At 41.8% G+C, this 14,586-nt stretch overlaps 1 protein-coding gene across 1 annotated transcript in view; it reads right to left on the bottom strand.

Moving 5' to 3' along the window:
* The window catches only part of LOC122563882 (fructose-bisphosphate aldolase C-like), a 42,234-nt gene that overhangs the window by 10,359 nt on the left and 17,289 nt on the right, over window positions 1-14,586 (bottom strand). Inside the window, exons 3-6 of the mRNA XM_043718087.1 lie at window positions 13,825-14,036; window positions 7,684-7,738; window positions 1,393-1,553; window positions 429-512 (exon numbers count right to left, since the gene is read on the bottom strand). Of these exons, the coding sequence (XP_043574022.1) occupies window positions 429-512; window positions 1,393-1,553; window positions 7,684-7,738; window positions 13,825-14,036 (512 nt within the window). The remainder of the gene's footprint in view (window positions 1-428; window positions 513-1,392; window positions 1,554-7,683; window positions 7,739-13,824; window positions 14,037-14,586) is intronic.

Raw genomic sequence — 14,586 nt, 5'->3', positions numbered from 1 at the left:
CGAAGGAGGGTGTCGGTGGAAGGGTACTGGTTGGTACGGCGGGAAAGGAAGAAACGGAGGGCTTTAAGTCCTTCGTGATGGGGGATGGAGGTGTACAGGGACTGGATGTCCATGGTGATTCAGGGTGAGGACCAGTTCAGTCAGTCTTCAGGGTGACTATGTTTTAAACCCATTTCATTGACTGAAGCTTGGTGTGTAATGGCAACTAGAAACAAATTTGATTAACCACCAACTGCATTATTACTTTGGTACATTTGTTTCACTTCACCTGTTATTAGATACTGGTGTGACATTAGCATTTTCAGCAATAGCAAAGTCAGTGATCTTCAAAACACAACGCCACTTTGCAAAGTCCATTCCTGAAGCTATTTAGAACACAAAGGTTATGGGAGATGCTAAATAAATCACAAGTTTGTTTTCCAACCAACCTTTTCTGTGACATACTGGCATCGCTTCAGATCATGATCACCATCAGGAAGGATCTCTGGCTCCACAATGGGAACAATGCCATTCTAAAATACAAGAAGGGAAAATAGTAAAGCAATGCAGAGATCTGGACTTCCACACTCCAGCAATCAAAATCTCCAGGGTGCTCATTAATGAAACTTTCACATTAGTATTTTCCCAATACCTTGGGTAGAGTACTTTGTTCACAGCATCATAACTGGAGCCAAATCCAAACTCCGGAACAATCCAATCCCTGTCCCTATTTTATACTTTGGCTTTCCGAAGCCACCAATTTGTTTGTATGAACATCTTCCAGTACCCTCCCCAAATAGTCAGTCTTCTCTTGTGAACCCTGTTAGGCATTTGGTAGGCTACTCGATCATGGAGGTGGACTACAGACCTACTGATGGTATCCTTAGAAGTGTAGACATCGACTTTTCAGTATAATCTTTGGATTGTAATATGTAATTTTCTCCTAAACAAAATAAATAAAACAAAGAACTGTGGCTGCTGGAAAACCTCAGCAGGTCTGACAGCTTCTGTAGAGAGAAAGTAGAGATAACATTTCAGGTCCAGTGACCCTTCTTCCAAATGGAAGAGATGTTGCCAGACCTGCTGAGATTGTCCAGCAATTTCTGATTTTGTTTGTGTTGGAACTTTTTCCCCTTCTGTCACAGATGTGCAAGGATCTGTTACTGAACTGCTTTGCTGCTGTAGCCAAGATTAGTTCATTCAGGACAGAGGCATGAATCTAATCTGTAGAGCTATCCCCACACTGGGTGTATACTTTGTCATTAGAGCTGGGAGGGAAACTACAGTGATCATTATTTGCTCTGTTGAAGAAGAAACAAATGTTGCACCAGCTCGGTGTTTAATGGCAACTAGAAACAAATTCTATCAACCGCCAACTGCATTTACACTTTGGTACATTTTGTTTCACTTCACCTGCTGGCAGATACTGGCATAACGTGCCAGGACATTGGCATTTTCAGCAATAGCAAGGGAAGATGGGGTTGTGTCAGTGATCTTCAAAACACAACGCCACTTTGCAAAGTCCGCTCCATCCTTCTTGTACTGAGCACAACGCTCCGACAATCCATCCAGACCTATAAAACCAAAAAATATCATCTAAAATAAAAAAAGAAACGTATAATGTGGAGGTCTGAAACAAAAATAGACATTGCTGAAAAAGCTCAGTAAGACTGGCAACATCTGTACGAAGAAAGCAGAGTTAACATTTAATCCAGTGACTCAGGTTCTGATGAAGAGTTACTGGACTCAGTGCTAACTCTGCTTTCTTTCCACAGATGCTGCCAGACCCGCTGAGTTTCTCCAGCAACTTTGTTTTGGTTTCAGATATCATCAGCTATTAGGCACTGTCTAGTTTGGACACAGGTACCCACAAGAATAAAAATATGATAAAACAGAGGCTTATGTTTATAAGTAGTTTTTTTTTTGGATTTTACTTCTGCAATGCAAAACAAAGCAAAATAAATTAATTAAGAGATCACTTCAGCTGGCTAGGCCTTTGGAACACTTCCATGCTGCTGTTCGAGCAGCAACAAATAACACCATACCAAACAACCATCAGGACAAGTACCTTTCTTCTATTGTTTCTGAATAAGGGCTTTGAAATTAAATAGGAAACCTTTATGCAACAATAAAATTGCTATGAGGTTGAAATACTTCGAGTGCTTTCTGACATAAGGTTTAAATCTTAACTCAAAAGATGTAAGCACATAATCCCAGTGTAGTACCGAGCATTTAATGCAAATTTAGAGGTGCCATATTTTGGCTGATGTTAAATCATGATCCCTCCTACCTGTTCAGCTGAATGTAAAATGATCCAGTAACAATAATGTGAAGATCAGAGGTGTTCTCCCCAGTGCCTTTCATGACGTTATTCCTCAACCAGCATCACTAAAACACATTGGCTGGTCATTTTCTGACTGCTGTTATTCAGTGATTGGAATTGAAATGTACTTAACATAAGTGCATTTAAAGCCAAAGAATCAACAATTGAACAAAGATTCGCAGCTGATTGAAGCATCGCATCGTGACAACAGGCCATTTATGATAGCCAGCTTAGTACAGGTGATAACACCTCAAGAGTAAGTATTAACGTAGGGGCCCTGTTATGATGCAGAGGTAGAGTCCCTATTCCTGAACTGGGAAGCTTCAGTTCAGGTCCCACCTGCTCCAGAGGTGGGTGATAACATTGCTGAACATGTTGATTAGAATATGTAGGTTACTTTAAAAACTCTAATATGGGTTCCCTCCTGTGGCACAGTGATATGTCCTTCCCCTGGACCAGGAGCCCAGGTTCAAGTCTTATCTCATCCAGAGGTAGGTATTAATATCTCTGAAAAAGTCAATTAGAAAAAAAAAAATGATAGTGTGTCTACCAAAAGTTTTTTTAAAAACAAAATGCAGGAAACTGGTCAAGCAGCCTGTGGAGAGAAAAACAGACTTAAATATTTCAACCTCCTCTTTTTACAAAATGCAGTCTTAACCCATTGAATAGTTGCAGCATTTTCAATTTTTATTTCAGACTTCTGGCATCTCAATAATCTGCTTTTGTCCAGTTAAGTATTAATTTGATAAGAGTATGTATGAATACACCAAATAAATTAATCATACATTTAAACAAGTACATATTGGTCTTCTAGGGTATTTTGTATTCTTTGAGGCACAGAAAGACATGATTGGCAAGCCCAAGTCTCAACACCAAATAAGTTAATTTTCAATTCAAGTACACAAGTTTGGAAATAATTTAAAGGAAGGATGCAGCTTTTCACAGAGCAGACTTATAACCACACTCCTTTCCTGGAACATTATCACAAAAGGGCAAAATAACTTCACTCTGATCGAATTCTATCAATTCAGCTAAAATTGGAAATCAGACATCATTGTCTCTGGATTAGGGCGACACTGGCTGGTGCACAAGAAATGCTCCAATAAGGAAGCCACTACTTTCAACTGACTGGGAAAATAGCACTTAAAATGATACCTTGGGATGAGAGGTGGAAATCCTAGTCAGTACTCTTCCTGATCTCATTGTTCTCAAATGATGTAGCAAAAAAAATAAAGTTTTGGGGCAGCCCATTGAATCCACAACAAATCCACTATAATAACTTAGACTCTAAACATTAACTGTTTCTCTCTCCACAGATATTGCCAGACCTACTGTTTTTCTTTTCCCCAGCACTTTTGTTTTTTTTATTTCAGATCTCCAGCATCTGCAGTTCTTTCCTTTTATTAGAATTTTAAAAATAAAAATGTGTCAGACTACAGTAATCTTAGTACTGAAATGTAGAACATATTCTCAATGTTGAGGGAACATACAGCTTGGTTTGAATGAAATAAAGGAACTTACCCTCGGAATGGTTCTGCATGGCAAGACTAGGCATTTGAAAATTTCAATGGGACTTTAGTCGAGAGTGTGGTGCTGGCCAAGCACAACACTTCAGATGTTGCCTGATGTGCCGTGCTTTTCCAGCATCACACTCTCGACTCTGATCTCCAGCATCTGCAATCCTCACTTTCACCGAAAGGAGACTTTAGTCAGCATTACAGCTGAACTCATTTAGGAATTCCAGTGTGAAATTACAGACTTCAGAACTTAATTCAATCCATGAACAGTTATTAAATCAAAAGATAAACTTATACTTGAAAGAATCAGCAATAATTCTGCCTGGAATAAGAGGACAAACGTATACAGAAATTAAAACCAATTAGCCAGGTCTCTCAAGAGGAGTGGAGCCATGTCGGTCATGTGCAAAAATGTAACAAGGAACAAAGAAGCTACTTCTGATAAGAAGACAAGCTGTAGACTTGCAGTAATTTGGATGAAAGGACTTTGAATAATCATCAATAATGACTTGAAGGACAAAACTCTAGAAGAATCAAACACCAAAATAGAACTTCAAAAGAACAACATTGCATAAAGATTGAACCTTGGACACTTCCAGAGACAGACACTGTTGGGAGAATCCTGGCCAGATTCCACCATTAAAATCGGATAATAGCCAAATTGAGTCGTGAGACTTAAGTTGCTTACTTGATGGATCCTATCTTGGTTGCTAGATACAATCAAGTTTAAATTACTGTTTCAGTACTTGATTATCTGAGATTTCTTAATAACTAGCCAAATTAAAAGTAATAGAACAAAGAATGTTACAATGCAGTACAGGCTCTTCAACCCTCGATATTGCGCTGACTGCAAAATTAATTGGATGCCTACCTAACCTACACTGTTCCATTATTATCCATATGTATGTCCAATGACCATTTAAATGCCCTTAATGTTGACGAGTCTACTACTGCTGCTGGTAGGCCATTCCATGTCCCTACTACTGAGTAAAGAAACTACCCCTGATATCTGTCCTATATCTATCACCCCTCAATTTAAAGCTATATCCCCTCGTGTTAGCCTTCACCATCCGAGGAAAAAGGCTCTCACTGTCCACCCTATCTAACCCTCTGATTATCTTATACGTCTCGATTAAGTCTCCTCGTAACACCTTCTTTCCATACCAGACAACATCCTAGTAAATCTCCTCTATCTTTTCCAAAGCTTCCACATCCCCCTATAATGCGGTGGCCAGAACTGCACGCAATACTCCAGGTGTGGCCTTACCATTGTCTTGTACAGCTGAAGCATGACCTTGTGGCTCCAAAGTCCCCCTACCAATAAACGGCAACACACCATGTGCCTTCTTAACAAGCTTATCAACCTGGGTGGCAACTTCCAGGGATTCACGCACCTCGACACCGAGATCTCTCTATTCATCTACACTGCCAAGAATTTTACCATTAGCCCGGTACTCTGCATTCCTGTTACTTCTTCCGAAGTGAAATACCTCACACCTTTCCGCTTTAAACTCCATTTGCCACTTCTCAGCCCAGCTCTGCATCTTATCTATGTTCCCTGTAACCTACAACATTCTTCAGCACTGTCCACAACTCTGCCTACTTTAGTGTCATCTGCAAGTTTACTAATCCATCCTTCTACACCCTCATCGAGGTCATTTATAAAAATGACCAACAGCAGTGGCCCCAACACAGATCCTTGCAGCATACCACTGGTATGTGAGCTCCATGATGAACATTTCCCATCAACCCCTACCACCCTCTGTCTTTCAGCTAGCCAATTTCTGATCCAAACCACTAAAATCACCTTCAATCCCGAAACTCCTAATTTTGTACAATAACCTACCACGTAGAACCTTATCAAACGCCTTACAGGTCCATATACACCACATCAACCGCTTTACCTTCATCCACCTGTTTTGTCACCTCAAAAGAACTCAATAAGGTTAGTGAGGCACAATCTACCCTTCACAAAACCGTGTTGACTATCCAGAATCAAATTATTCCTTTCTAGCTGGTTATAAATCTTATCTCTTTTAAACCTTTTCCAACACCTTACCCACAACTGAAGTAAGGCTCACTGGCCTATAGTTACCAGGGTTGCCCGACTCCCCTTCTTAAACAAGGGAACAACATTTGCTATCCTCCAGTCTTCTGGCACTACTCCTGTTGACAATAATGACAAAGATCAAAGCCAAAGGCTCTGCAATCTCCTTCCTGGCTTCCCAGAGAATCAAAGGATAAATCCCAACTGGCCCCAGGGGGTCTTATCTATTTTCAGATCTTCCAAAATTGCTAAAACCTCTTCTTTGTCAACCTCAATCTCATCTTGTAGCCTGTATTTCCATATTCTCACTAACATTGCCCTTTTCCAATGTGAATACTGATGAAAAGTATTCATTAAGCACTTGCCCTACGTCCTCAGATTCCACACATAACTTTCCACTATTATCTTTAATTGGTCCTAATCTTACTCTAGTCATTCTTTTATTCCTGACATACCTATAGAAAGCCTTGGGGTTTTCCGCGATCCTATCTGCCAACAACTTCTCATGTCCTCTCCTGGCCTTTCTTCACCCTCTCTTTAGATCTTTCCTGGCTAACATATAACTCTCAAACCCCCCCTAACTGAGCCTTCATGCCTCATCTTCACATCAGCCTTCTTCTTCCTCTTGACAAAAACTTCAACTTCTTTAGTAAACCATGGCTCCTTCTCTCAACAACTACCTCCCTGTCTGATAGGTACATACTTATCAAGGACCTGCAGTAGCTGTTCCTTGAATAAGCTCCACATTTCAAGTGTGCCAATCCCCTGCAGTTTCCTTCCCCATCCTGTGGAACCTTAATTTTGCCAATCGCATCATAATTGCCTTTCCTCCAGTTATTCCTCTTTCCCTGTGGTATATACCTATCCCTGCCTATTGCTATTGTAAACATATCCAAATTATGGTCATTATCACCAAAGTGCTCACCTATCTCCAAATCTAACACCTGGCCAGGTTCATTCCCCAAATCCAATATGGCATTGCCACTTGTTGGCCTGTCTACATGCTGTGTTAGAAAATCCTCCTGCACACCCTCCTGCACACATTGAACAAAAACTGATCCACATAAACTACATGAACTATAGTATTCCCAGTCAATGTTGGGGAAGTTAAAGATTCCCATAACAACTACCCTATTACTCTCGCTCCTATAGAGAATCATCTTTGCTATCCTATCCTCTACACCCCTGGAACTATGGAGGCCTACAGAAAACTCCCAACAGGGTGATATCTCCTTTCCTATTTCTAACCTCAGCCCAAACTACCTCAGTGGATGAGTCCTCAAATGTTATCTTAGCTGCTGTAATACTACCCTTGATTAACAATGCCACACCCCTGCCTCTTCTACCATCTTCTCTGTTCTTCTAAAACAGCAACCCAAATGCATGACCTCATAACCTCTCTGAGTGCATCCAGGAACTGAAGAAAAACCTGAAATAAAAGAAATTTACACCATATACTCATGTATACCGACAGGCTCCGCTGCTCTCTGGAGACCTCATGACTTCTGAGTGCATCCAGGAAATTGTGGTGATTTATCCACAACAACAGTAATTACAAGCAACTGAAAAAGGCAGAGTCTTTTTGACAAGTGATCAATATAAAATCTTATTTCGTCCTGCGCAGTAACTGCTTTTATCTATGCAACAGTCCCATCCTTCTTTACAGTGTGTTCAAGTTACACATAGTCTAGATACCATCCAGAGCAACACATTATCTTCTCCATTACCCCAACATACTTTCCATGTCCTGTCGCCTCTCTAATCACAGATCTTATACCTTACATCCCCACTTCCTAAATATATTATGTCATCTTTACCTTGAGTTGTAGTTTCTCCATTGGTTCCTGCCAAGGGTACAACACCTTTATCAACCTGGAAATACAGAACACCTTAAGTTTCAAATAGAATAATTAATATTTATAATTTGTACCAAATATTCAAGAAGGCATTGAATGATATTTAACTTCAAAATGTTTGATAGTTCTATTATTGTTTTAAGAATTACGCACCTTTACATTACAACTTTGTATGCCATCTTGTTGACTGTCCCAACTATTTCAAGGAGTTTTCCTCCCTTTGGCTGACAAGTGCATTATTCAAAAGATATGTAGTAACAAACTCAGGACTGATGAAAGGTGTGACACACGAGTGTGAAGTATCTCAAGACGCTGGGTTTTAGTGAGGTGGTCACACCTAAGGTGTAGGCAGAGTGTTGCTGGGTGACTATCAGGAAAGGCAAAGGGAGTAGGCAGAGAGTGCATGTTGGCAAAAATGACAGAGGTAGAAATAGGGATGAGGTCCTGTAGAGTGATTGAGAGCTAGGGAATTAGTTAAAAACCAGGACCTCGTTGGGTTACATCTGAACTGGAGAAGGAACAATATCTTGGCGGCCAGGTTTGCTCATGCTTCAAGGGAGGGTTTAACCTAGATTGGCAGGGGGTGGGATTATCAACAGCAGGGAGGCAATTGCAAGGCAAGAAGGAGATACCGTAAACAGAAATAGTAAGTTGAAGAGACGAGACAGACTGGAACACAACAGGGAACAAGGAATGCCTATTGGATTAAATTGCATTTATTTCAATGCAAAAGGGCTGACAGGTGAGGCCGATGAGCTCAGGGCCTGGATTGGTACATGGGACTGGGATGTTATAGCCATTAGAGAAATATGGCAGAGGGAGGGACAGGACGGGCAGCTTAATGTACCAGGATACAGGTACTTTTGGTGAGACACAGGTAGTGGAAAAAGGGGAGGGGGAAGTTGCATTTTTGATTAAGGTGAGTATCACAGATTAATTAGAGATGAAATAACTGATGGATCATCCAGTAAGACTTTGTGGGTGGAACTAAGGAATAAGAAGGGGATGGTGACATTATTGGGGTTGTACTATAGGCCCCCAAACAGTCAAGGGGAATTAGAGCAACAAACATGCAGGTAGATTGCAAAGACTTGCAGGAGCAATAGGGTTGTCATAGTAGGGGATTTTCATTTTCCTAACATAGACTGGGACTGCCAGAGATTTAAGCGCTTAGATAAGGTGGAATTTGTTAAATGTGTTCAGGAAAGTCTCCTCAAACAGTCCACAGAATCGGGAAGGAGCAAAACTCGATCTACTCTTGGGAATTGGGGCAGGACAGGTGACGGAGATGATTGTGGGGGAGCACTTTGGGACTGGTGAACATAGTTCTATTAATTTTAAAGCAGTTACGGAGATGAACAAAAGTAGTCCACAGGTTCAAGTTCTAAATTGGGGCAAGGCGAATTTTTATGAGATTAGACAGGAGCTTGCAGGGGTTGATTGGGGCAGTTTGTTTGCAGGCAAAGGGACCTCTGGCAAGTGGGAGGCCTTTAAAAGTGAGATAGTTAGAGTTCAAGGTCTGTGTTCCTGTGAGGATGAAGTGCAAGGTTGGCAGGAATAGGCAACCCTGGATAAAGAGAGATATTGAGGCTTTGACCAGAAAAAAAAAGGTGGTGTGCTCAGGTACAGGAAGCTGGGATCAAGGGAATCTTCAGAGGTATATAGGGGATACAGGAGCTTACTAAAGAAAAAAATCAGGAGGGTGAAAAGGGGGCACAAGATAGCCTTGGCTGAGAAGATGAGGGGGAATCCAAAGTGGTTCTTTAAGTATATTAAAGGAAAAAGAAAGAATAACTAGAGAGACAATAGGCCCCTCAAGGACCAAAGTGGACATTTTTGTATAGAATCGCAGGAGATAGGTGGGGTTCTCAATGAATATTTCTCCTGTGTTTACCATGGAGAAAGACATGAAGACTTGGGGAAGTTAGTGGTGATATCCTGGGGACAGTCTATATCACAGTAGAGGTGGTATTGGATGTATTAAAATGTATGAAGGAAGATAAATCTTCTTGTCCTGATCAGATATATCAAAGAACACTGCAAGAGGGTAGAGAAGAAATTGTGTGGGCCCTGGCTGATATTTTTGCATCATTGTTAGCCACAGGAAAGGTCCTGGAAGACTGCAGGGCAGTGAATGTTGTGCCATTATTCAAGGACTGCAAAGAAAAGCCAGGGAACTATAGACCAATACACTTAACATCTGTGGTGGGTAAGTTACTGGAGAAGATTAAGGGATAAGATATACATGCATTTGGAAAGACAGGGTTTGATTAGACGTAGTCAGCATGACTTTGAGAGTGGGAGATCATGCCTTACAAATTTGTTAGAGTTCTTTGATGAAGATTAGGGATAATCAACATGATTTTGTGCATGGGAAATCATGTTTCACAAACTTGATTGAGTTTTTTGAAGAAGCAAAGAGGATTGATGAGGACAGAGCAGTCGACGTGATCTATATGAACTTCAGTAATGCGCTGGACAAGGTTCCCCATGGGAGACTGGTTAGCAAGGTTAGATCTCATTGAATACAGGGAGAACTAGCGACTTGGAGACAGAACAGTAGTGTGCCACAAGGATTGGTGATGGATCCACCAGTTTTCATCATTTATATAAATGATTTGGATGTGAGCATAATAGGTACAGTTAGTAAGTGTGCAGATGACACCAAAATTGGAGGTGCAATGGATAGCGAAGAAGGTTACCTCGGATTACAATGGGATTTTGGTCAGCTGGGCCAATGGGCTGAGGACTGGCAGATGGAGTTTAATTCAGATAAATGCAAGGTGCTGGGAAAGCAAATCTTAGCAGCACTTATACACTTCATGGTAAGGTCCTGGGGAGTGTTCCTGAACAGAGACCGTGGAGTGCAGGTTCATAGCTCCTTGACAGTGGAGTTGCAGGTAGATAGGATAGTGAAGGTGGTGCTTGGTATGCTTTCCTTTATTGGTCAGAGTATTGAGTACAGAAGTTGGGAGGTCATGTTGCAGTTGTACAGGTCATTGGTTAGGCCACTGTTGGAATATTACATGCACTTCTGGTCGGGAAGGATGTTGTGAAACTTGAAAGGATTCGGAAAAGATTTACAAGGATGTTGCCAGGGTTGGAGGATTTGAGCTACAGGGAGAGGTTGAATAGGCTGGGGCTATTTTCCCTGGAGCATGGGAGATTGAGACGTGACCTTATAGAGGTTTATAAAATCATGAGGTGCATGGATAGGACAAACAGGTCTTTTCCCTGGATGGTGCAGTCCAGAAACAGAGGGCATAGGTTTAGGGTGAGAGGAGAAAGATATAATAGAGACCTAAGGGGCAACGTTGTCACGCAGAGGGTGGTATGTGTATGGAATAAGCTGCCAGAGGAAGTAGTGGAGGCTGGTACAATTGCAACATTTAAAAGGCACCTGGATGGGTATATGAATAGGAAGGGTTTGGAGAGATACGGGCTGGGTGCTGGCAGGTGGGACTAGATTGGGTTGGGATATCTGGTCAGCATGGACAAGTTGGACTAAAGAGTGTTTCCTTGCTGTACATCCCTATGACTCTAAGTGACCAGGAAGATTGACGAGGGCAGGACAGTAGATCTAGTCTATATGGATTTCAGTATGGCCTTTGATAAGGTTCCACATGGTAGCCTACTCTGGTAAGTTAGATTGTCTGGAATCCAGGGCGAGCTGGCAAATTGGACACAAAATTGGCTTGATGGTAGTAAGCAGAGGGTAAAAGTGGAAGGATGCTTGTCAGACTGGAGGCCTGTGACTAGTGGAGTGTTTCGGGGTCAGTGCCAAGCCCATTGCTATTTGTTATTTATAATCAATGATTTGGATGAGAATGTACAAGGCATGATTAGTAAGTTTGCAGATGACACTAAAATAGGCGGCATTGTGAATAGAGAAGGAGGTTATCAGAAAGTACAGCAGCACCTTGATCAGCTGGGGAAGTGGGTCGAGAAATGGCTATTGGAGTTTAATAAAAGTGTGAGGTCTTGCGTTTTGGAAAGTCAAATCAAGGCAGGACTTTCATGGTGAATGGTGGGGCATTAGGGAGTGTGGTGGAACAGAGAGACCTTGGAGTTCAGGTGCATGGTTCTCTGAAAGTGGAGTCACAGGTAGACGGGGCAGTGAAGGACGCTTTTGGCACATTGGCCTTCATCAGTCAGGGCAGAGTATAGAAGTTGGGGAGCTGTGTTGCAGTTATACAGGATGTTGGAGTATTAGTGTTCAGTTTTGGTCACTTTGCTTTGGGAGGGATGTTATTAAACTGGAAAGAGTGCAGAAGAAATTTACAAAGATGTTGCCTGGACTCAATGGTCTGAGTTATAGGGAGAGGTTGGACAAATGAAAACCTTTTTCTTTACAGTGTAGGACACTGGGGGGAATCTTATAGAGGTGTATAAGATCATTAGAGGCATGAATAGAGTGAATGCACTCAGTCTTTTTCCCAAGGATGGGGAAATCGATGACTAGAGGGCATCCGTTTAAGGTTAGAGGGGAAAGAATAAAAGGAAACCCAAGGGGCAACGTTTATACACAGGGCGGTATGTATAGCTGCTAGCAGAAGTGGTTGAAGCAGGTACATTAACAATATTTAAAAGGCATTTGGACAAATACAGAGAGGAAAGGATTGGAAGGATATGGGCTAAGTGCAAGGAAGTGGGGTTAGTGTGAACAGACCAATTTGAGCCAAAGGGCCTGTCTCCATGCTGTATGACTGTTTGACTCTTCTATTCTAGTTCTGCACAGAAGGGATCCTCATCAATCCAAGTCACTGCAGAAAGCAGAATCTTAGATTTGATTTTGCTGGATATGGTCAGAGGAATATGGAGCAAAGGCAAGTACAGATAAAACTTTGTTCTGCCATTATAGCAGAACAGGTTCAAGTTTTAATAATCTACTTGGAAACACTTTCAAAAGAACAAAGAACAATACAGCACAGGAATAGCCTTCCAAGCCTGCGCCGACACATTTGGCCCATCCATAGCTTTCGTTGACTATTGTTTTGATTCAAGCAGATTGGATCAGTGAGCCAATTTCTACTGTTAACACCACCGATTCTGTGTCATTTATCCCAGCAAAGGAATTACAGATTGTTCTCCCTAGAATCAGCTCTACTTCTCCGATTCATGGTTACTCTAAGTTTCTGAACTATGCACTCCCAGCAGTAGATAAACACGTGGCAGGTGGGAGCTCACTGCAGGGAGAGCTCGGATCTGGCAACTAATTCCTCGTCTTTCACAAGAGAAATGCAAACAAATGAGAGGGGTGGGGGAAGAGAGAGAGAAGCACAAAACAATTATTTGACACCTTAATATTTATTAATAAATATTTGGACAAGTAACAGAAAAGGACTTGACTTTTAATCCAGCAGTACTCCTTTGAACACTTTCAAATGTTCTCAGTTCTGCCAAGCTATATCCTTTTGGTTTTAGTGTTCCTACAGGCAAGACTGTAAATTCCTCTTCAGGCAAACAAACTATATCAATGGAGCTTTTTGTGCATAGTTATTTTTGAGATTTCAGCACTAATTAGATTCAAGTATTAAATGCTACAAACAAAACACAGCTTTGGAAAGTAAAGGTTGGAAGAAAATCAGCTTATTCCAAACCAAATTAGGACTACTCAGAGTCTGGCAGATTATGATTTGCCTTTTAATCGTTTATCCTTTCATGTGGAGAAGTACCTGTCTGAATGCTGCAGTGCTACTTTTAGATACTGCGGTTCTAACAGACTGCAGTCCAGAAGGCTTTAGACATCAAGATCATTATACCTTGAACAAAGAGAACATGGAAAAAAATATACATCACAAAACCTGAGTAAATATTTGTAGTAGACAACATTCTACCTCTATTTACTATCAATAAGTAGAGACACAAAATCTGCCTCACGCAACCCAAGGTGAATGTTTGAAACTCTTGATCAGCCATAAGCAGTAATTTCAAACCCAAAATCTATGTACACCATTTGTGCACAACAACTAATATAGGGTTCTGATATCCCTTGACCTACTCCCAACACCCAGGAGAAAAAAAAAGTGCTCAACTTCACTGCTCCATTTTGAGTAGTCCAGCCTATTGGAGTAGGGATAAATACAAATCCTGACCATTTACCTTGATTCCTACAACAATGTCCTTGTCTTTGATCACATTTACAAAGGGTGTCCCATCATCAGTGCTCTGGTACAAAGTTTCATGAAAGAAGATGACACCTCCAATAAAATCTTTGATACGATCATCAGCAGTCAACAAGATCTGCCGGTAGATACGTCGGTTTTCCTCCGTGTTCTCTACACCAATCTGGTTCAGTCGCTTGGCCATGCTCCCTAAGAAAAAGAACAGCAGTCTATTTATTACAAAAAAAGATAGATGTACAGGCTTTGTGTTGATACATTGGACATGAAACGGTCATGTACTTAGAGCACACAAACCAGAGTTAACATTAACCGCCTCAACCCCTCTACCCCCGTCCAAGCTCTCACCCTCACAACACGTTGCCCACCACTCCCTCTGCTCCAATCCCGACCTCACCATCAAGCCAGCAGATAAAGGGGATGCAGTGGTAGTCTAGCGCACTGACCTCTACACCGCTGAAACCAGACGCCAACTCAAGGACACCTCCTCCTACCGCCCCCTCGACCATGACCCCACCCCCCCATCACCAACCATACAGAACCTCATCACCTCAGGAGATCTCCCACCCACAGCTTCCAACCTCATAGAACCAGGCGATGCAGGGTTCCCGGACTACCTCCTTCCCAAGATCCACAAGCCTGACCATCCTGGCCGACCCAGTGTCTTCAGCATGCTCCTGCCCCACTGAACTCATCTCTACCTACCTCGACACTGTCCTATACCACCGCCCCCCCCCCCCCC

Source organism: Chiloscyllium plagiosum, chromosome 28, assembly GCF_004010195.1.
Source record: "Chiloscyllium plagiosum isolate BGI_BamShark_2017 chromosome 28, ASM401019v2, whole genome shotgun sequence".
Lineage (NCBI taxonomy): Eukaryota > Metazoa > Chordata > Chondrichthyes > Orectolobiformes > Hemiscylliidae > Chiloscyllium > Chiloscyllium plagiosum.
The sequence above is the reverse complement of the archived record's forward strand: the minus strand, read 5'-3'. Positions and strand labels throughout refer to the sequence as shown.